The sequence below is a fragment of the Amphiprion ocellaris genome, chromosome 20 (assembly GCF_022539595.1).
Source record: "Amphiprion ocellaris isolate individual 3 ecotype Okinawa chromosome 20, ASM2253959v1, whole genome shotgun sequence".
NCBI lineage: Eukaryota > Metazoa > Chordata > Actinopteri > Pomacentridae > Amphiprion > Amphiprion ocellaris.
Genome location: NC_072785.1, coordinates 5,031,699 through 5,054,275, shown reverse-complemented (window position 1 = coordinate 5,054,275; position 22,577 = coordinate 5,031,699). Strand labels below are relative to the sequence as shown.

Below are 22,577 nucleotides of genomic sequence, written 5' to 3'. Positions count from 1 at the left end.
AATACAATCTGCAAACAGACTCAATCTGATGTGTTTCTGATGTCCCAGTGTTCCTCCAGTTCTCCTTTGACTTGTCACAGCAGGCAGAGTTCTAACAACAACAGAGGCTGTGTTCTATTCAGGAGTCTCAGGACGTCACAACAGTGTGACATTAAGACGACATGCAAAAGTCCAGGAACCTGAACATGACACAGCTGGATGGAATCCAACAGTCACTGTATTATTCGCACCTCTGCTTTGCTTACTGGGACGTATCAGAATGTCCTAAAATAAACTTTCCTACTGGACTGTCTGATGGAGACTCTTGGTGCTTCATGAAAACAGCAGCTGACACAGAGACTGACCATCAGTTCGACTTTATAACTCTTTATTACCAAAAAAACTTTTGTGTGTAATAACATCATCATTGAGCTGAATCAAACTAGAAGCCTTTCAACAGTCTTTAGCAGTAGTCACATCACAGCATAGCAGTCAGAAAGTTCATAAAGTGAGCTACAGTAGCAGTAATTCCAGTTACAGCAGGAAGCATCAGTGACGTTCGTCCACGACACCTTCTTCTTTCACTTCTCCCCCTCAATGCTGCAACTCTCTCCTGTCCCTCGCGTTGTGGTTTTATTTTTACTCAGTAAAAGCTGCACAACGGTGTCCAGACGAGGAAATTCTGAGGCAGAGATCACAGAGGTCTGGTTGAAGGAGGACACCAGAAGAACGTGGACAGACTGACAGGCAGGGAGTGAATGAAAGAGACAGATGGACACACAAGAAGAAACGCAACAGACACACACACATTAACACACATTAACACGGTAACACAAGACAGCGATGGTGTCATTTCAATAAAAAACTGCTTCTGGGAATCCATTTTCCACATTTTGACACCAGAAAACTGAAACCGACAAAACACAAACACGCAGATGTGGCCTAAAAGGCTTTGGGAAGTGATGACGCTGCGATGCTCTGAGGCACAAAACAGGCGATAAACAAACCCAGGAATCAGAAATGACAGCGTTAACCTACAGGGTTTCACTTCCTGTCACTGTATCTGCCAATATCCCCACCACTGGAATCTACTTCTTTAGAAAATCTACAAATATTAAAAATTATACAGTGGAATCACAGGTTTTTACCAGCTTACAGGAAATCATCTAATTTAGATTTTTAATTTGGGAATTAACAAACATTTTAAAAACTCATAATATCTGAGCGGTTCATAAACTCTAACACGCTGTACAAACACTACAGGAAATAATTTAGCAGGTTGAATATTGACATGAGATTTATGTTCAGAATGTGTCAGACACAGATCTCAGTCTGAGGTTCATCTTCACAACTCCAGTGTTACATCTTCATCACCATCACCATCACCATCACCATCATCATCATCATCATCATCACTGCTGTAATGCTTTTGGAATCTTTCTGATGCAGATTTATGGGACAGGTTTGAATTTACTAACAGCAGTAAAGACAAAACGCCACCTCTTCATTGTCTTTCTATTCAAATGGACTAAAGAATTTTCAGATTCTGTCATCCACCAGTGGAGACAACTCTGTGTTCGGTACACTCTGATTCTGTGCATGAATGTTCCCACAACCTCTGACCTTCACACAGACAAAATAAAGAAGAAATAACTCAATGCAAAGGTCTTTTGTGACACGACTGATGACAAATCCAGTCAGATGTGACAGAATGGAAGACATCTGGAGGTGGTGGGTGCTGAGAGACTGAAGTTAAATGTCAGAAGTGTTGGTAATTGTGCAACTGGAATGGTTGGGAAAAAAAAGTGAAGTTACACTTCAGCTTTGGCCAGTCTGTCAGCTTTTTATCTGCTGTGTAATAATCTGTCTTACTGTTAACGTTCATCCCTTTTAGATCTCTGGTTATATCAAAGCAGTCATCAACAGGAAACACTGCTGGTCATGGTCACAATTAAACGGCTACATTATTTCTGGGTCAATCATCTGATCTGGGCAGTCAAAAGTCTGGACACAGATCCTCATCTTCCTCACAGTAACCACTGGTTGTCTGGATGACAGCTTTGCACACCAACAACACCTGGACTGGTGAATCTTCAGAAGTTACCTGGAGGAACTTCATCAGACCATCAGTCGTACTGAGTCATAAACAGCCAACGGTCTTCTTTAAATCCTGCACTGATCTATATTATAGCAGGAACTGCTCCGCTAAGCAAAGACAAGCAACAGTTCATCATTATTTTGAGACTTTAAGTCATAAAAAAGATCCAGCAAAAACTGGGATTTCAAGAGGAAAAGGAAGAACGATCTGTCTGTTGCCGAGGAGGTTAGCACATCCAGATCAACAGCTATCAGATCAGAAACCACAACAATGACTCCAGAGTTCAAACAGTCGCCTCTGAAAGTCAGCTGCTGGGAGAAGACTGAATGGATCAGAGGATCTTCCAGAGGAGGAAGCTTTGACTGAGAAACACAGGAACAGATGGTTGATCAGAGGAAATCTAATGAGTCCAAATTTGAGATTTTTCTTTCTCGATCACCCAACCTACCCCCAGCTGAGACAGTGTGGGATGGAATGGACCAGAGTGAAGGAAAGCAGCCAACAGGTGCTGGATATACGCAGGAAGTCCTTCAGAGCTGCTGGAAAAGCTTCAGGTCATGAAGTCATGGTGAGCAAAGCTACTATCAAAACAAAAGTGTACCACTGTGATGAATGTAACAATGAAAGCTTTAGTTTGTTTGTTTGTTTACACGTATCGCTACATAGTTCCAAATGTGATATTTCATAGTGTTGATGCCATCGGTTTTGTTTGATACTGTAGAAAATCGGAAAAACAGAAAAACCTGGAATGAGTGGGCGTGTCCAAACTTTTGAGTTCATCTGTAAATTACTTTTCTTCATTATTTGATTGACTGTTTACAGAACATTAAAAAAAATCACTATCTACTTCTAAGAGTGAAACGTTGAGCATTCAAATGTCTTTTTTTGCTTTACCTGCAGTCCTAAACCCAAAGACATTCTGTCTACAACAATAAAACCAAAGAAAGCAGCAAATGATCACCAGTAAGAGTACTTGGAAAGTCTGCTTGAACAATGGCCAGGATGAATAAATAACAATCACAACTGTTTCTGATGAATTTTCTGCAGCTGACGAAGGGATTCAGAACTGAACTAAAGTTTTATTTAAAAAAGGTTTTATCCTTATTGCTTCCTGCTGCTATGTATCATACAATACCAAGTAGTTATGCTGACCAGCATAGCATTTGCTAAAATTTAATGTGCATCAGGATATTTATTTGAGACATTTGGATGATTTTGTTCTGGTGCATTCAGTTATCATAAAACTCTGAACTCTCATTTGTCACTTCATTCATGTGCAGAAGACAGTGGGTGTGTTGCTCTGAGTTCATTCTGATTCTCTCTGTTTGTTGTGCTTCTAGCTGTCTGGCTAACGTAGCGTGCAGCAGGACAACCCACCAAAACACAGCGGTTCACCCTGTGGTCAGTGTGTGTGAATTAAGTCCAGCTCAATGGTTAGAGAAGCCACGGCCAACCCCCTCAAGGACAATGCCTGTGTGTCTGTATATATCATTACATATACGTGTGTGTGTGTGTGTGTGTGTGTGTGTGTGTGTGTGTGTGTGTGTGTGTGTGTGTGAGGCTAGTATTGGCTTGCGTAGAGCAACATTTCCAGTAAAGTGTCAGAGTGTTGCATGCTGGGACAGAATCTAAAGATGGAGGGAGACAGACTGTAATTTAACTGGGAGGAGCCCCTCCATGTCTGTCCTGTTTATCTCCATCCGTTTATATCTATCTCCCTCTCTCACCACTCTCTCTTTTCTATTTCTCTTTCTCCTTCCTCGTCTCTGCTCGATCTGTCGCCTTTCCTCAGCTCCTCTCCAGCCTTTTCCAGTGTTTGCTCTTGACAGCAGATGAGAGAAAGACAGGAGCTGCTACATTCAGTTGTTCTGGTAATCTTTTCTTCAGTTCAGTCAAATGGTTCAGGCTAATTCCTGGACTAAAGTTCTGCAGATTTGGTGTAATCCAGGTAAGCCTGTGCAGGCCAGCATGTCGGTGAGCCATCAGAGGTCCCTCTTAGTGTTCTGCTCCTCTGTTACTTGTCCCTGCAGGCTTTAAGTGTTAGAGACTCTCACAGATATTGCAGCTTCCATCTCCGTTTCTGCTCGGTAAAAAAAGCACTCTTAAAAATGTAACACCTGGATCATCGTCTGTTAAAAACATCCACATTTCATTTAGCAATCAATACTAAAGCCATTTTAAAAAAAAAAACAACAACAAAAAAGCTCCTTTGGTAGCTCCTGGAGAAAATCCTGCAGGGTCTCAGTAAACATGGTGATAGTAGAGGCTATCAAATCCCAGATTCTCAGACACCACCTGTAGTGTTGTGCTGTTCAAGTTTACATCTGGAAGTCCATCAGTGATGGAGGTCAAAGCCGTATTGCTTCCATCTCCGAGATTCAGCGTGTGATGAAAACTGGTGACAGGAAATGGAGTCGGTAGAGTCAGCGGTAGAGGTGTGATGTGATTGAAACCCCAGCAGCTACCTCATTAAGCTCCCTGATGGATGACCGTATTGGCAGGTGTTATAATGGAAACAAGGCCAGTCGTTCATCTACAGAAGTATGTGTCAGAAAACACACTGGATTCTTTTATGCAGAGATGTTTGTACATGGATTAGACAGAGCCCTGGCCACAGATTTCCAGTGGCTGATACTGTACTGGAACAAAACCTAGCACAGACTTCAAGAGTTCTAACTTTAATCTACAATACAAAGAGCTCAGATTGCTTCTGTCTCAGGGTTTGGATCCAGGATTACAGCACCAGTGTGCAGCTCCAGTAGAGGATCTGGTCCCTGTCTTTAGACACTCATAGACGTCCATTCATTTCAGTGTTTAGACACAGCCGTACTCGTACCACACAGTCTGGGGGTCGTTGTTGGGGTCGGGGGATGCTGGTGTGCTTTTTGGGCGTTCGACGGAGCCACACCTCACTCTCTCGCCGTCTTTCTTTGTGTGGGAGGTGTCCGCTGACCGCCCGTCTCTCAGGACCTCCCCGTGCTCTGAGGCGTCATCGGGCCGCGTGGCCGGCACCGCCCTGACGGGGGTCACCATGGCGACCTCTCCACGGTGATGGGTGGAGGATGTGGAGAGGCTGTTCCGAGAGACGGGGGTCCTCCCTCTGTCCCTCTCCCTCTCGGCGTACCTCTCCGTCTGCAGGTTGAGGGAGGTCGAGTGGTGAATGGTTGGGTTTACGAAGCTGCCGTCTCCATGGTGACCGGCCGGAGCGGCAAAACGAGCCGACAGCGGACGCTCTCTTCCGTTAGCTCCTCCACCTGGCCGCCGGACCACCACATCTGGTTGTCCAGGAGACCCCTCATTTCCACGGAAGCTGTCCGGTCCGTTGGAGCGCAGCAGGTCGGCCGAGGCCAGGCTGAAGGCTCTGCTCAGTGATTGGCTGCTCCTCTGGCTGACCGGCTGGCTGGAGGCTGGCGATTGGCCAACAGGCTGCCGGGGTGAAGGCTTCACACTTTGTCCTGGCCTCTGGCTGGACGGCTGGATGGTGGGCGTGACGTAGCTGGTGGGCGTGGCCTGATCTCTGCCAGTGATAGCTGAGGGGGCGGGGCTTCTGGTAAAATAGTCAGTCATCAAGTCCTCCCTGCTTCCTGTAGACACCTGCACAGACAGAAATTAATTTAACAAGAAAATGAGGAGGCAAAAGATTACATTTCTAGGGTTTAACTAGTGCAAATTACTATCTATCTATCTATCCATCTATTTATCCATCTATTTATCCATCTATCTATTATCGGACTGATACAGATGCTTCAGAAACACTAATTGTCTCTCTTGTATTAATGATGCACACAGATTCTTGATGGTATTTAACTGAATTATTGATGCTGATCTACTGATATACAGACCAGACCGTTAGTTAGTCTGCACATGGGTTTACACATTGTCTGTTTATCGGGCTCTGTGCTTCAGCACACTGAATTTGTAATAAATAACGAATACTACATTTATTTTATACCAGTTACATCAATAGGTGTCAAGTGTCTAATACAAAAAAAGATTGCTTGAAAAAATACAATAATGTGGCAAAGTAAATGTGTTGTGGAGTTTCTAAAGCGGTATAAAAATATAAGGTTTGATGTAGACAGGAAACAGTACAAGATAAGATGTACAGGTAAGTAGGGTTGGAGTTTATCAGTTAAACTTCATCCTACTCAGACATTATTTAGGTTTGGATATTGGTTTGTTTGTTTTTGTATTGTGTAGTTAATTTCTCTGGTCCTTTATGATACTGTGGCATGTCTGAAATAAATGAAATAATGAAGTCGTCTCTTGATCGTTTCTAAGGAAACCTGTACGTCTTCCTCCTGGAGATCATCCTCAACCTGCTACAGAGTCATAAAGAGGCTTTTATTCACCATGCAAATGATTTCTCACCTACTAGCTCCTCGATCCTACATACCATTCTCCATTGTGTGGTTTTCGTGTGCATTTCTGCCTTTTTAGAAAGTACCGACTGTTGATTTTGGCAAACCGTTTCCAGCTGGAGGAATATGTATAGTCTAGAGTAAGATGTCTGCTGCAGGTGGTTGAGTTAAAAACCTTTGAAGTAAGGGCGGGAATCACATCTAATAATTACACTGATAGAAACATGGCATTCTTATCTGAATCATCCAGTATTTAGTATCTGGTTTCCACAGGAATGTGTGTTGTCGACACATCTCCTACTCTGAAGGATCATCAGGAAGAATTATAGTGGGTGGATAGAACAGACTGACAGTAATATCCTCATACTGATTTCACAAGTCTGGATTATTCACTAATAACAGATGCCAAGCTGGACTAAAGCAGCTGATTTATAGGTGAGAACTGGCCTCAGAAGAGTTGGATCAGAGACGATAAGAAATGATTTCATATGACTGGAAATGACGTGGAAATGAGTGTCTACTGCTCACTCAGAAACTATCCTCTCCTGAGCCAGAGGTGCAGTGTAGACTGCTATCATCACATAAATAAAATCTTATGGTCTTTTTCTTGTTAGGTGCAATATGAAGGAAACAAGATAAATCTGCAGTTTCAAAGACTTTACAGTTCTTCGGCTTTTCAACAACATAAAACATTTCTACTAGGTTTTACGGTTCAGATAAAAGCCCCCAAATAAACTTAGTCCAGTCCAACATTCAAAGGATGCAGTCTATCGACAAAACATTTAGCATCTGAGCTTGAACCCCATTTTAATGAGGCATATTCAGGATTCTGTCAGCCCTCAGAACGTCTCCCTGTATTGTTCTGTAGCTGTGAGTTCTACCACAGTAAGGATATTAACCATCGTGTCGTCCTGCGAGTCAAAACTGACCCGTTTTAAAGTTTGAAAATGTTGGGAAAAAAAAATCTATTTTCACAGTGAAACTTCTGATGTCCACATTTTCAACATTTTTGGGAAATTTTTGAAAATGTTTTGGTGGAAAAAAAGAAATGTTAAAAATATTTCTTAAGAACATTCACATAAAAATCAATCAAAATCCAGCGAATTTCGCTGGATTTTGATTAATTTTTTTTGTGAATGTTCTTAAAGAGAATATTAGAAGTTTTACTGATATATATGGAACCACTTGAGGATTTTTTGGAAGATTTTTACTCATTTTTTGAAAATATTTACAAGAATTTTCTTGCCACATTTGGTGGATTTTTTTTTTTTAAATAAAACTTTTAAGGGAAACTTTTAAGGAATTATTGGAATTTTCTTCCTGAAAGGTTTGCAAAGATTTTTTTGCTGAATTTTTGGACTTTTTTCAGACAAGGAAACAATATTTTTTGGTGTCCATAAATGAAGACAACAGGAGGGTTAAAATATATATTCATATTCATGACTTGAAAAACTGAAAAGGGATTTTTTAGTGTACTTTTTGGGGGCATTTTTGACTCTTTACTGCTGGAAAAGTGGGGGGAAGAAATAGTTACTGATCATACAGTGTTCCTAATTGTCCACTTGAGAGTTCAGCTTCTTCCCACACAGTTTTAAGCCGCAAACATACAAGACATCTCTACTTTGTCTTTTATTTTCCATATGAAAGCAGTCAAACAGTCTGTCCTTGAAAAGTCTCTGCAGTGAATCCTGCAGATGTTTAATACTGGAATGACTCAATAAAATAAGGACAGCGCTTCAAGATAAAGTCACTGTTTTTGCATCGTGATGCCATATTAACCCTTGTGTCATCCTGCGGTTTAAAACTGACCCGTTTTAACGTTTGAAAATGTGGAAAAAAAAATGTCACAGTGAAAACTTCCACATTTTCAACATTTTTGGGAAATTTTTTTGGTGGAAAAAAGAAATGTTAAAAAAAAGTTTCTTTAAGAACATTCACATAAAAAATTTTTTTTGAAAGATTTTTATTCATTTTTTGAAAATATTTACAATTTATATTTTTTAAAGTTTTATTTCTTGCCAAATTTGGGGATGTTTTTTAAAATAAAACTTTTAAGGGAAACTTAAGGAATTACTGGAATTTTCTTCCTGAAGATTTTGAAAATTTTCATAAATTTGGGGATTTTTTTTGGGTGAATTTTTGGATTTTTTTCAGACAAGGGAACAATAGTTTTTGGTTCCCGTAAATGAAGACAACAGAGGGTTAATTTACAACCTACTAGTTTATCTTTTTTGTTGCTGCTGCCTCTATGAATCTGCATTAAACAACAAAAACAACCAGTGCTCATGGTTGTTCTGAATGTGCAGCTTTGACTAATGTCCTGCTGCTGCACTCCTTCAAACATCAGCAGATTTCAGTGGCTTGAGGCTTCAGTAAGCAGTAATCAAAATCTTTAATGCATCATAATATTTTAAGATTCACTGTCTTCATAACTAAGTCCTGTTTAATCTAAATGTTCAACCAGGGACACTTCAAAGCTCAGCTGCCATTAACCCGTTATCTCCAGGGAGTTTGATCAGTGATGTGTGACGGCATAAAGGAAACTTCAGCTACAATATTTAAAGAATGTTGTGACCGTTTCCACCCTGAAGTGAGTCTAAAATGTCCAAGCTGATTCAGTATGACTTCATGACTTACTGCTGGTTTGTTATCAGTGTTTGTCCAAAACTGACTTCAGCACCATCCAATAGGAATTTATGACGCATGTAAAAAATAACATTTAGTTATTTTCTTTAACGGTGACTCATCTGTGCTTTTTAAGATGTTTCCTTCAATTTCCCTTGATATTGTCGGTGCAGAATATCCCTCTCTAAAACCATGGAAACTGCAGTAATCGTAGAAGCTTACATAATAAACTTCTAATTACTTGTATTTAGGTTTGATATCTGCACATTTTTCTTTGTGGTTGTTTGTTAATATTTATTCCAGCAATAACACACAACATGTGTACAGATTTAAATGCACTGAAAGCTACTTATTTATTCTATTTTTCTTACCACAGGAGGAGACTGCAGGTTGCTCTCTTGTAAAAACTCTTCCAGTGTCACCATCTCACTCCCAGGAGACGACGGACGGGTTTTGCTTCTCACTCCGCGCTGTGGTTGGGCCCTCTGGGGTGTGTGGTCATATGGAAGGGTGGAACTACGTGACAGACTCTGCTGTGATTGGCTGAGACCCACGACATCATCGCTAGAGAGGCTGGCTGAGCGAACCTGACGATCAGGTGTGTCTAAGACAGAGACAGACGTGAGTGTTTTATATCAGTGAGTGAAAATATGTCACAGGAATTTAGGACAGAATATTACATGTGAAGCCTGTAATTAGTCACTTTAGAGTCAGTTTTATTATTTGGAGACAGAAAAATGAACATTAAATCAAAGAAATCTCTAGCTAAATACAGCCTAACGGTTAAAACACGCCCGTACCTCTGCAGTTGACGGGTGAGTTGGAGGTGGACGAGTTGTGGCTGAAGTCTGCCGACCCTGGCCGTCCTCCCGTGTTGCCATGGGGACCAAACACTGAGTCAGACGTGTTGTGGCGAGAGTGTTCATCAAAAAGACCTGAAATCATTTTCACATTGTTATAAGCACATTCCTGCTTCTGCTGACTTCTAGGTGATTTCTCATTAATGAGCGGGCCTACCTCTGGGCCTGCGGCCGGGGCCTTGGACCAGTCTGGAGCTGGAGCTGCCCAGTGAGGATGACGGGTGGCTGGGAGTGGAGCTCAGATGGCTTTTATAGGTCTGAACTGGGGTTAAATAGCACACAGAGCAATCATTTTAAATCATACAGAAAGCAGATGAGGCCTTTTGTAATCCCTAGCCACTTTGTGATAAACTGTGTTCTCTCAGTTTGAAAGGATTACAGTATTTGTAAAAAAAAAAATTAAGCCCAGTTTGTTTTCTCCACTGCTTCTTTTTACAGAGCAGACATTTCCTTAATTCTCTCCCCCTTGATTCCAAAAACAAAATATGTACTGTGATGGTTTCCAGTTACTGATTTCACACCAAATCCAAGTAGCTGTTACACAAAGTTTACAGGCTGCCATGTGGCAAATAAATACACTACTGTTCAAAAGTTTGGGCTCACTTACAAATGTCCTTATTTTTGAAAGAAAAGCATTTTTTTTCAATGAAGATAACACTAAATGAATGATAAATCCAGTTTAGACATTGTTAATGTGGTAAATGACTATTGTAGCTGGAAACAGCTGATTTTTAATGGAATATCTCCATAGAGGTACAGAGGAACATTTCCAGCAACCATCACTCCTGTGTTCTAATGCTACATTGTGTTAGCTAATGGTGTTGAAAGACTCATTGATGATTAGAAAACCCTTGTGCAGTTATGTTAGCACATGGATAAAAGTGGGAGTTTTCATGGAAAACATGGAATTCTCTGGATGACCCCAAACTTTTGAACAGTATCGTATATTTTTACTATATTCTTACTGTATTTTCAATAAATTTTACTATATATTTACTATATTTTTTATATATTTTACTATATGTTTACAGTATTTTTATTATTTTACTGCATTTTTATTAGATTTTTAGTGTATTTTACTATATTTTTTACTGCATTTTTATGGCCTTATTATTTTTTATGAAATTTTTACTGTATTTTTATTATATTTTTTACTGCATTTTTACCATACATTTACTATATTTTTAATATATTCTATTATATTTTGACAGTCTTTTCACTATATTTTTACTGTATTATTACCATTTTATACGAGATTTTTACTGTATTTTAATATTTTTTTACTGTATTTTTACTATATTTTGACTGTATTTTTACGATATTTTTATACTATATTTTTTATACTATATTTTGACTGTATTTTTATTATATTTTGACTGTATTTTTATTATATTTTGACTGTATTTTTATTATATGTTTACTGTATTTTTACTGCATTATTAGTATTTTTATGAAATTGTAATGTAGTTTTTACTATATTTTTCTTGTATTTTTACTATATTTATTCTATATTTCTACTGTATTTTTACTATATTGTTTCTATATTTTTACTGTATTTTACTGCATTTTATTACACATCCGTTCGAAAGATTGACGATTATAAAACCCTTATGCAGTTCTGTTACCACATGGATAAAAGTGGGAGTTTTCATGGAAAACATGAAACTATCTGGATGACCCCAAACTTTAGAGCAGTAGTGTATTTCATCTCATTTTCAATAAATAACGTTATTAATCATTAATAGGTAAAATACCTTGCCCGTGTCCATCTTCTCCATTGACATTTTCATTACTGCCTCCTGGAGTGCTGCTGCGATAAACGCTCCGGCCTCGGTCAGTCCCTCCTGTAGCAGACCAACCAGAACGTTGTGAGAAGGTCGTCTACATCCACAGTGTGACCATGAGACAAATAATCACAGGAAGCACAGCGTTGCAAGAGAGCAGAGCTGACAAAACTGGGACGGGGTGTGATTGTTTGTGAGATTAGTGAAGAGTGAAGCAACAGAGCAAAGCAGAACATTAGAATCCACGCACTGTGACATCTATCATCACTCAGCTTATGTATCCGTCTGTATTATTACTATCAACACGTTTTATGACTAAACAAAACTTCACTGACGCAGTTTGACTTTAAACTCAAATAATAGTCGAACGGAAAAGGAAAAATGAGGAAACACTGAATCCATATTAACCTGTGTTAAAGTGCAAAAAAAGAGATCATGTAAAGTGGCATGAATACACTAAATCTGTAACACACACTAAAAAACATCTGTGAATATAGCACTCCCTTAACCCTCCTGCTGTCTGCATTTACGGACACCAACAATCTCGTTCCCTTGTCTGAAAAAAATCCCAAAATTCTGCAAAAAAATTCCCCAAATTTCTGAAAACTTGCAAAATCTTCGGGAAGAAAATTCCAGTGATTCCTTAAAAGGTTCCCTTAAAAGTTTTATTTTAAAAATCCTCCAAATTTGGCAAGAAAATTCTTGTAAATATTTTCAAAAAATGAGTAAAAATCCTCAAAAAATCTTTAAAATATCTAAAGTGATTCCATCTATATCAGTAAAACTTCTAATATTTTCTTGAAGAACATTCACGTAAAAATCAACCAAAATCCAGCGAAATTCACTGGATTTTGGTTGATTTTTTGTGAATGTTCTTAAAGAAATTTTTTTAAACATTTCTTTTTTTCCACCAAAAAATGTTCAAAAATTTCCCAAAAATGTTGAAAATGTGGACATCAGAAGTCTCACTGTGAAAATATAATTTTTTTCCACATTTTCAAACTTTAAAACGGGTCAGTCGGACCCGCAGGACAACTAGAATTGTAACTTTGTTGTGTTATTTCGCGTCGTTTGTCTCACATTTTTTGTCATTTTGTTTCTCGCTGTTGCCATTTTGTGCCTCATTTTTGTCATATTTTGTCCTATTTTTGTTGTTCTTTGTCTTTTTTGTCTGACATTTGTCGTTTGCCTCATGTTTTGTCATTTTTTCTCGCTTTTGTCATTTTTTTCTCGTTTTTGTCATTTTGTGTCTTTTTGGTCTCGCTTGTGTCATTTGTCAAATTTTTTTGTCTCTGAGTAAGTGTTTTGTCCAATTTTTTGACTCTTGTTTTGTTTCGTGTCGTTAGTCTCCTTTTTTTTGCCATTTTGTGTCTTGTTTTTGTCAGTTTGGTCTCATTTTTATAATATTTTGTCCTGTTATTGTTGTTTTTCGTCTTTTTTGTCTGACATTTGTCGTTTGCCTCATGTTTTTGTCATCTTGCTTCTCATTTTTGTCATCAAAATGTCATCAAAATGACTAGAAATGAACCGGATGTTTTCTGTTAATATACGTCTGTCTTTCTATTTAGTTTCTGTACTACTTTTGCAATTAAATCACTGAAAATGTAAGTTTGTTTACATTAGCCACCATAAGGACAGGTGAGCAGCGACTGCAGTAGACAGAATGGTTTGAGACAGACAGGTAGTGTGGTTGCTATGGTGACATGGATACAGAGAAAATTCTGCAGCAAAGCTCTGTGAAGCAAACGGATCAGAACAGACTGCAATGAGACCTGCTCTTAACGAAGCCGTCAGTCGATAGATACTCATTAGATTTAACACACACATGCACGCACGCACGCACGCACGCACGCACGCACACACACACACACACACACACACGTGAACAAACTCTTTCACACACATGAACCACGACTACACATACTACTTACTAGTAACACCAGCCGGCAACAGGCCCCTGTGTGTGTTGTGTGTGTGTGTGTCTGTACAGAGGGGTGTGTTTGGCTCTATTAGTGTTTATGAAAAGGGTGCATGGTTGACGTGTGTGTTTTTGTGTGATGATGAGTGTTGATGGAGTTGGTGACAGTGATGACGGGTTAGAATGATGATGAGGATGAGGAGGAGGAGGAGACTAGAAAACCCCATTGGCTGAGATAGGTGGGCTAGTGATGATGTCGGCTGTGATGTCAGAGGAAGACCAAAATCGTAGTCGTCTGGTGAGAGAGAGGGAGGGACGGGAGGGGGGTGAGGAAGATGAGGAGGAGGAGGAGGAGGAGAAGAGGAGCTTGTCTTGACTTTTACTGCGGAGAAAACGGAAGCGTTTCGGGGTGGGAGGAGCTGAGGGAGGAAAATGGAAAGAGGTAGGAAGGAGAGATGGAAAGAATATGAAACAATGAGAGTGAGTAAATTAAAGAAAATACTCGATTAAAGAGTTAATAATCACATTATACCATAATGTGAAATAATAGAAAACATGCAAGAGAACCAAAGTAAACAGACTGTAAACCCAGACATTAGACTGAGCTCAACTCACTCTGAAGTTACACAAAGAATCCCTGTTGGTAGAGAGCTCAGTGTGCAGGTACTAAAGGTAATACTCTATCCCAGGGGTGTCCAACATGCGGCCCGCGGGCCACAACCAGCCCTCCAGAGGGTCCAATCCGGCCCTCAAAGTGTAAAAATTACAGAAAAGACATTAACTGCAGATTGTAAATTAGTAAAACTATAAATTTTAAATTATTTCTAGACCATGACAATTTGTTTTGATCATAAAGTAAAATACTAGATTGTTCATTGTTCTTCTGTTGTTTTGTGTCTCATTTTTCTAATATTTTGTCTTGCTTTTGGTGTTTTTTTGTCTCTTTTTTTGTTTGATTTTTGTCGTTTTGTGTCTTGTTTTTGTAATATTTTGCCTTGTTTTTGTTGTTTATTTGTCTCTTGTCTGGTTTTTGTCATTTCGTGTCTCATTTTTGTAATATTTTGTCTTGTTTTTGTTGTTTTATTGTCTGACTTTTGTCATTTATCTCATGTTTTTGTTGTTTTGTTTCTCGCTTTTGTCATTTTTTTGTCTAGTTTTTGTGTCATTTTTTGTGTTGTTTGTCTACACTGATCTGACCAGTCGTGATCCCTCAAAAGTCGACAGATGATTATTAAACTGAACAAGGACAGATCATGTATTAATGATTTAAAAAAGTATTTTATTATATGATCAAAACAACTTGTCAAGACTGAGAAATTATTCAAAATTTACATTCCTACATTCCAACATAGCTTTGTAACTTTTTTGTCTAATTTTTTGTCTGTGTTTTGTTTTCAGATTATTCATAATGTTTTGTAAAAAGATAATTCCTTAAATGTGAACATTTTCAGAACTTACTTTTTTTGCATGAAAACAAATAAAAAATTTGGAGTTGTCATTATTTATGTGTTATTATGCTCTGATTTTACTGGCTCGGCCCAGTTGAGATCAAATTGGGCTGAATGTGGAACCTGAACTAAGATGAGTTTCACACCTCTGTGGTAGTCAGAGCCTTTCACCATCATCATCAAACATCAAATAAGGAAATATCTTTTGGAAGAATGGCATTTCGTCACTCCAGTACAGTTAAAGAGTCCTGGAGAACCAAGATGCTTCTTCTGGCAACATCTGATGACCCAACGCCTCACTCACCCTTTATGTTTGCAAAAAGTTAACATAGCTGACTAAAACCAACCTAAAAGAAGACTTCTAAAAGCCATTTGTTGAGTTAGGAGTGACTTGAGCTCAGCCTCTTCAGGATGATTCAGTTTAAAAGTAGAGCTACGAAAAACCCACAGACATAAAACATAAAAACAGGACCATGCATTAAAGAAAGATGAAAAGTATGCACCAGGGAGATGCAGTAAACAATGATTCTCACCTTTTTTAGTGTGTGAATATTTCATAAGTTAAAACAAAGTAATATGTACTCATGAGCCTTTGTCATGTGTTGGGTTAGAAATGTTGCAGTGAGTGATAAACAGGCAGCTGCTGCAATTATATTTCAATGGTGTTTTTATAATGTGTTATTTGCAAAGAAAATAATGACACAAATGTCATATTCATGCAAACAGTAAATCTGTAGGTTGGGAACCACTGGTGTAGCTGATATATAGACACAGAAACCCAAAAAGTTGCAGAATGTAGGAGCTTCATAGATTAAATAAGCTTAACAGAAATGTGTTTAACTTAACCCTCGTGTCGTCCTGCGGGTCAAAACTGACCCGTTTTAAAGTTTGAAAATGTAGAAAAAAGTTATATTTTCACAGTGAAATTTCTAATGTCCACATTTTCGGGAAATTTTTAAACATTTTTTGGTGGAAAAAAAGAAATGTTAAAAGTGTTTCTTTAAGAATATTCACAAAAAAATCAACCAAAATCCAGTGAATTTCGCTGGATTTTGGTTGATTTTTTATGTGAATGTTCTTCAAGAAAATATTATAAGTTTTACTGATATATATGGAATCACTTTAGATATTTTTAGGATTTATTTGGAAGATTTTTTGAAAATACAGTATTTACAAGAATTTTATTGACAAATTTGGGGGATTTTTTTTTAAATAAAACTTTTAAGGGAAACTTTAAAGGAATTATTGGAATTTTCTTCCTGCAGGTTTTGCAAATTTTCAGAAATTTGGGGAATTTTTTTGCTGAATTTTGGGATTTTTTTCAGACAAGGAAACAATATTTTTGGTGTCCGTAAATGAGGACAGCAGGAGGGTTAATATAAACCAACAGCTTAATTTTAATTCACCCAACACACGTAATGACCAAAGGGCCAACAGCAAGTTCTCACTACTCTTTAACACCAGCACTAAACCAGACTGTTGGATTATTTGTTTATCTAAAGGAAATATTAGTATGCTATGAGTGGATTTTCAGCACGGTGACCTGCTGTGTTGACACAGAGTACGTGTCTGTCACTGGAAAGCAGCAGCAGCAGTCTGGAGGGAATTACTGCTGTCATTTCATGCTGCTCTGAGTGGTTCTAAAAGCCTGCCAGCATTCCACTCCTTCCAAAGCTGTCCTCAGTGACTGATGGTCCCAAACTAAAAATCTGACATATATCTTATATCACGGCATGCCAAAAAACACTGTTTGTTTGTTGTTTTGACAGAATGCCTTTTGTAAAAATGTTTGTAATTTTTGGCATAGTTGGCCTTTTTCTCTCAAAAGGCTGAAAGTCGCAGCATACAGTCACAGTCACAGGAGGACTGTAGAGACACGGAGGTGCTGCATCTTTTTCCTAATAAATACCACTAGGGGTAGTTGTGCATCTAAAGCAGGGGAGTCAAACTCATCTTAGATCAGGTTCCACATTCAGCCCAATGTGATCTCCAGTGACCAGTAAAATCACAGCATAATCACCTGTAAATAACCACAACTCCACGTTTCCTTTGTTTTAGTGCAAAAAAGTTCATTCTGAAAATATTCACATTGAAGGAATTACCTGTTTACTGAAATTTCTTAAGAAAAATAAGTTAAATTTCAACAATACTCAGCCTCAGTTTATCATTTCCATATTACAACTTCCAGATCACAGAGTGTCTACAAAGGAACACAACATTTAGTCATCTGGAACTGAACCACAGAGGATTTTACTTTTAAAAAGACAAAAAACAGACAAAATATTACCAAAATGAGACATAAAACAACAAAAAAATGAGACAAATGACACAAAACAAAACAAAAAAGGGACAAAAAATTTGACCAAAAAAAACCACAACAAACCAACACAAAAATGAGACAAACGAGACGAAAAATGACAAAAGCGTGGAACAAACAACAGAAACGTTAAGTAAATGAATAAAGCACAATGCAAAATGACAAAAATGAGACAAAAAACACAAGTCAGACATAAAAACCCCACAAAATTGACAACAGTGAGAAACAAAATGACAAAAACGTGAGAAAAACGACAAAAAAAGAAAACAAACAACAAAAACAAGACAAAATTACAAAAATAAGACACAAAATGACAAAAGAACAATGAACAATCTAGTATTTTACTTTATGATCCAAGCAACTTGTCATGGTCTAGAAATTATTTTAAATTTATAGTTTTACTAATTTACAATCTGCAGTTAATGTGTTCTCTGTAATTTTTACACTTTGAGGGCCGGATTGGACCCTCTGGAGGACCGCTTTTGGCCCGCAGGCCGCATGTTGGAGACCTCCGATGTAGGGAACAATTCTCTGTTGCCAAGAACAGCAAAAATATTGTTCAAAATATTCTAAAAAGAAAAAAAGTCTCTGACTTCAAGAGAGTTTTAAAATCCTAACAGATTGTGAAATAAGGTTTCATCATGAGGAGAAACTTCACAGATAATCCTCTAATCTCAGACATAAACACACTTCAGCAGGGGTGTCAAACATATGGCCTGCAGGCCAAAACCGGGCGCTAGACGGTCCAATCCGGCCCAGATGACTTTGTAAAGTGTAAAAATGACAGAGGTGAAGATGAATCCTTACTGTGAAAATATTTACAGACACTGAACGTTGTGTAATATAATGTGAGTCAGCAGCTTTTATACATTTACAAGGCAGGGGGATAAATTAACCTTCCTCTTTAATAGTTCCTACTTTAGTTTGTGTGATGTGTCAGTTCAGGAGGTCAGGATTAATACACAGATGTGGAAATGAATGGGAAATTAATCATTTCTAGATCTTGACAAGTTGTAAAATACTGTATTGTTCAGTTCCAGATATCTGTGACTGAATGTTCTGTTTCTTTGTCGACACTCTCTAATCTGTAAGTCGTAATATGCAAATGATAAATTGAGGCTTGAGGTTGTTGAAATTTCACTTATTTTTCTTTAAAAATTCAGTTTGTTCATAATGTTTTGTAAAAAGATAGTTCATTAAATGTGAACATTTTCAGAATGTACTTTTTTACACTAAAGTAAAGGGAATATGTGGAGTTGTGGTTCTTTAGAGATGATTATGCTGTGATTTGAGATCATATTGGGCTGAACCTGAATTAAAATGAGTTTTACACCTCTGCACTATAGGATTGGAAAATAATGATGAATAACACACAGTAGGTCATGTTGTCTTGTGGGGAAGCAGGAGGAGACTGCAGTGTATTAACTGATTGTAACACTAATAATAACACTTTGGAGTGAGAGAAAAAACAAAAACAAAAGGCTGAATGAGTCCAGATGAGAAAAAGATACAGCCAGAGAGGGCTGTTCTATGTCCATTATCGATTATGTGTCTGTATATCTAACAGCTGTTTGTTATCTGTTTTAATGCCTAAAATGTTCAGCATTGCTTTCCAACTGTCTCTGCTGTTCCACGTGGAGGTGTGATAATTGGAACATACTGACTTTAAGTCCTAAATAAAAAATATGTCTGACTTTATTTGAACCCTGATGAGTCTGTGAGCAGCACTTCTGAAGGTTTTAGAATGGATCCATAAACTCCTCATATCGCCAAAGATTATGAGCCAGACATCATTTTGACTGTCAGGAGGGGTGAAATGTGGGCAAATAAGTCCAAAACTCCTACAATCCTGCACTGAGTGGATAATAACAAAAATATGTCAAAATAACTCTTCAAATTTTTGGATTACTTGTATTGTACGTTACTGTTTTAACCCTCCTGTTGTCCTCATTTACAAGCACCAAAAAAATATTGTTTCCTTGTCTGAAAAAAATCCCAAAATTCAGCAAAAAAATTCCCCTAATTTATGAAAATTTGCAAAACCTTCAGAAAGAAAATTCCAATAATTCCTTAAAAGTTTCCCTTAAAAGTTTTATTTAAAAAAAAAAAAAAAATCCCTCAAACTTGCCAAGAAAATTCTTGTAAATATTTTCAAAGAATGAGTAAAATCTTCTAAAAAAATCCTAAAAATATCTAAAGTGATTCCATATATATCAGTAAAACTTCTAATATTTTCTTTAAGAACATTCACATAAAAATCAACCAAAATCCAGTAAAATTTGCTGGATTTTGGTTGATTTTTTTGTGAATGTTCTTAAGAAACATTTTTAACATCTTTTTTTCCCAATGTTGAAGATGTGGACATCAGAAGTTTCACTGCGAAAATATATATTTTTCCACATTTTCAAACTTTAAAACGGGTCAATTTTGACCCTCAGGACGACACGAGGGTTAAAACCTTTATATCATTCTTTATTTAAAAATCAATCTTGCACCAAGCCTACCAAAAATAAAATACAGAACTAATAGTCAAAACCAAATACTGCTAAGACTTTAAGTTCCTAATAAAAGAATCACATAATGCCTGATATGATGGAATATGACATAATATTTCTAACTTTAGATCAGAATAAACTCTAAATCTATGTTTGCACATTCTGTGCCACCGCCACCTCCTATCAGGGCAACTACTTCAGAGGATGGTAACAGACGGTGTAGTTACTGTCAGTTATATGATACAACAGCGTCCTCTATAGGAGTATCATGGAGTTGCACCCCATAAACTTTGTGATTTCTGGATCAAAAGAAACAATAAACATGCATTTGATGTAAGCTATGTACAGTTTTCTAATCATACCCAATAAAGAGGATCCACAGAGACTACTTTATTCTCCAAAGTCAGTATAGAACAAATGTTGAATAATCCTTGATAGAAAAAAAAAACTAAAGTTAAAATGACCCATCTGCAGACATCTATTATTATTAACCCTCGTATCGTCCTGCGGGTCCAAACTGACCCCTTTTAAAGTTTGAAAATGTGGAAGAAATATATATTTTCACAGTGAAACTTCTGATGTCCACATTTTCAACATTTTTGGGAAATCTTTGAACATTTTTGGGTGGAAAAAATTAAATGTTAAAAATGTTTCTTAAGAACGTTCACAAAAAAATTTAACCAAAATCCTGCGAATTTCACTGGATTTTGGTTGATTTTTTTTGGTGAATGTTCTTAAAGAAAATATTAGAAGTTCTACTGATATATATGGAATCACTTTAGATATTTTTAGGATTTTTTTGGGAAGATTTTTACTCATTTTTTTGAAAATATCTACAAGAATTTTCTTGCCAAATTTGGGGGATTTTTGTAAAACAAAACTTTAAAGGGAAACTTTTAAGGAATTATTGGAATTTTCTTCCTGAAGGTTTTGCAAATTTTCAGAAATTTGGGGAATTGTTTTGCTGATTTTTTGGATTTTTTTCAGACAAGAAAATATTTTTTTGGTGCCCATAAGTGAAGACAACAGGAGGGTTAATGTTATGGAGTTTTTAAGGACGTGTCGGGATGCCATCGTGTGTTTACCTCGGCTGATGGGTGTCAGGGCTGGACTCTGGGGTCCCAGGACGGGGCTGCTGGTGTGGTTGTTATGGTTACTGTGTGCAGCGCTGCCTTCTTCACTTCCCATCCGCTGGGGAGGAGGGGGCGGGGTCTCGGGGGGCAGGAGGGAAGGCGTGGCAGGTAGGGGGATGTCTGGGGCGCTCTTCGCTCGCTCTCTGTCTTTGGCTCCTTCCTTGTCCCGGTCGCCTCCTCTCTCTCTGCTGCTCTCCTTGCGGGGTTTAATCAGTTTGGCCAAAGCTTTGGCTCCAGACCACTGACTCCTCCTGACAACAAACACCAACATGTTTATCTGTCAGGCCACATGTTAGTTATCAGTTATATTCAGATTCAGAAAAGGTTCTGCAGATGACACCACTAAACAGGGACCTATCATTAGACTGGGAGCTCCTTTTATTATTGTTTAGCTCATTAGAAGGTGGTTGGTATTAAATTCAGATGGTTATTTAGTTGACTTTTTAGTGATTTCCACTCATTTTTTATTAATAAATGATTGTTTCCATAATAAATAATCATGGAATTTGTAAAGACATGATCATAATGAACATAAAAAACTCTAGTTTTTTTAACTTTTAATAAATATGTATGTAAGATATATCCCATGGACTTCAAAAGTCCCTCAATTATAGATTGACTCGGGCAATTTTCAAGTAATTTTGAACAATTTTCGAGTCATTCTGGACAATTTTTGGGTCATTTAGGACAATTTTGGAGTCCTTTTGGACAATTTTCTTGTCAGTTTCAGCAAGTTTTATGTCAGCTTGGATCATTTCTCGTCATTTTGGATCAGTTTTGTGTCCTTGGGATAGTTTTCAAGTCATTTAGGACAAATTTCATGTCATTCTGGACTAATTTTCCATAATTACGGATCATTTTCAAGTCATTCTGAACAATTTTTGGGTCATTTTGGACAATTTTCGAGTCATTTTGGACAATTTTCAAGCCATTTTGGACAATTTTCTTGTCAATTTCAGCAAGTTCTATGTCTATATCATTTTTTTTTTGTCCTTAGGATAATTTTCAAGTCATTTAGGACAAATTTCATGTCATTCTGGACTAATTTTCTGAAATTATGGATAATTTTTTTAGTCATTCTGGACGGGTCAATATATAATTGTGGGACTTTTTGTATCATAGTTGACATTTTAGTGATATCCAGTCATCTTTTATTAATAAGTGATTGTTTCCATAATAAATAATTAAGGAATTTGTAAAGACATGATCATAATGAACATAAAAAAAAACATTAGTTTTTTTAACTTTTAATAAAAATGTATGCAAGATATATCCTATGGACTTCAGTCCCTCAGTTATATACTGACCCATCTGTTCCAGTTCATCAACTTGCTGATGTTTGGGACAATCAGTGCTTGTTGCTATTTTTGATCTCTTTTGACTATCGGTCTTCTAAACTATACAAAACATCTGCTGTGTTCAGCTCACTGACTAAAGGTCTCTGCTTTGATATGTTTGATCAGAAACAGCATCGTTTATTGGAGGTTATTGGCTGTTTGTGTGTCATCAAGACAAGCAGCCCTTCCCTGATAAACACCAGTGACAGTAAATTAAACTTC

General features: G+C 37.5%; 1 protein-coding gene across 2 annotated transcripts in view; it reads right to left on the bottom strand.

Annotated features, from left to right (window-relative positions):
• Window positions 1–350: 350 nt before the first annotated feature.
• The window catches only part of ccdc88c (coiled-coil domain containing 88C), a 70,452-nt gene continuing 48,225 nt past the window's right edge, over window positions 351–22,577 (bottom strand). Inside the window, exons 26-31 of one of the 2 annotated variants that reach the window (XM_023267951.3) lie at window positions 20,971–21,269; window positions 11,678–11,767; window positions 10,081–10,185; window positions 9,864–9,998; window positions 9,435–9,667; window positions 351–5,671 (exon numbers count right to left, since the gene is read on the bottom strand). In XM_023267951.3, coding sequence (XP_023123719.2) covers window positions 4,892–5,671; window positions 9,435–9,667; window positions 9,864–9,998; window positions 10,081–10,185; window positions 11,678–11,767; window positions 20,971–21,269 — 1,642 coding nt within the window. In that variant the 3' untranslated portion in view covers window positions 351–4,891. Of the gene's footprint in view, window positions 5,672–9,434; window positions 9,668–9,863; window positions 9,999–10,080; window positions 10,186–11,677; window positions 11,768–13,638; window positions 14,045–20,970; window positions 21,270–22,577 lie in introns of those variants that run through there. The other variant, XR_002746051.3, reaches the window with a different exon arrangement.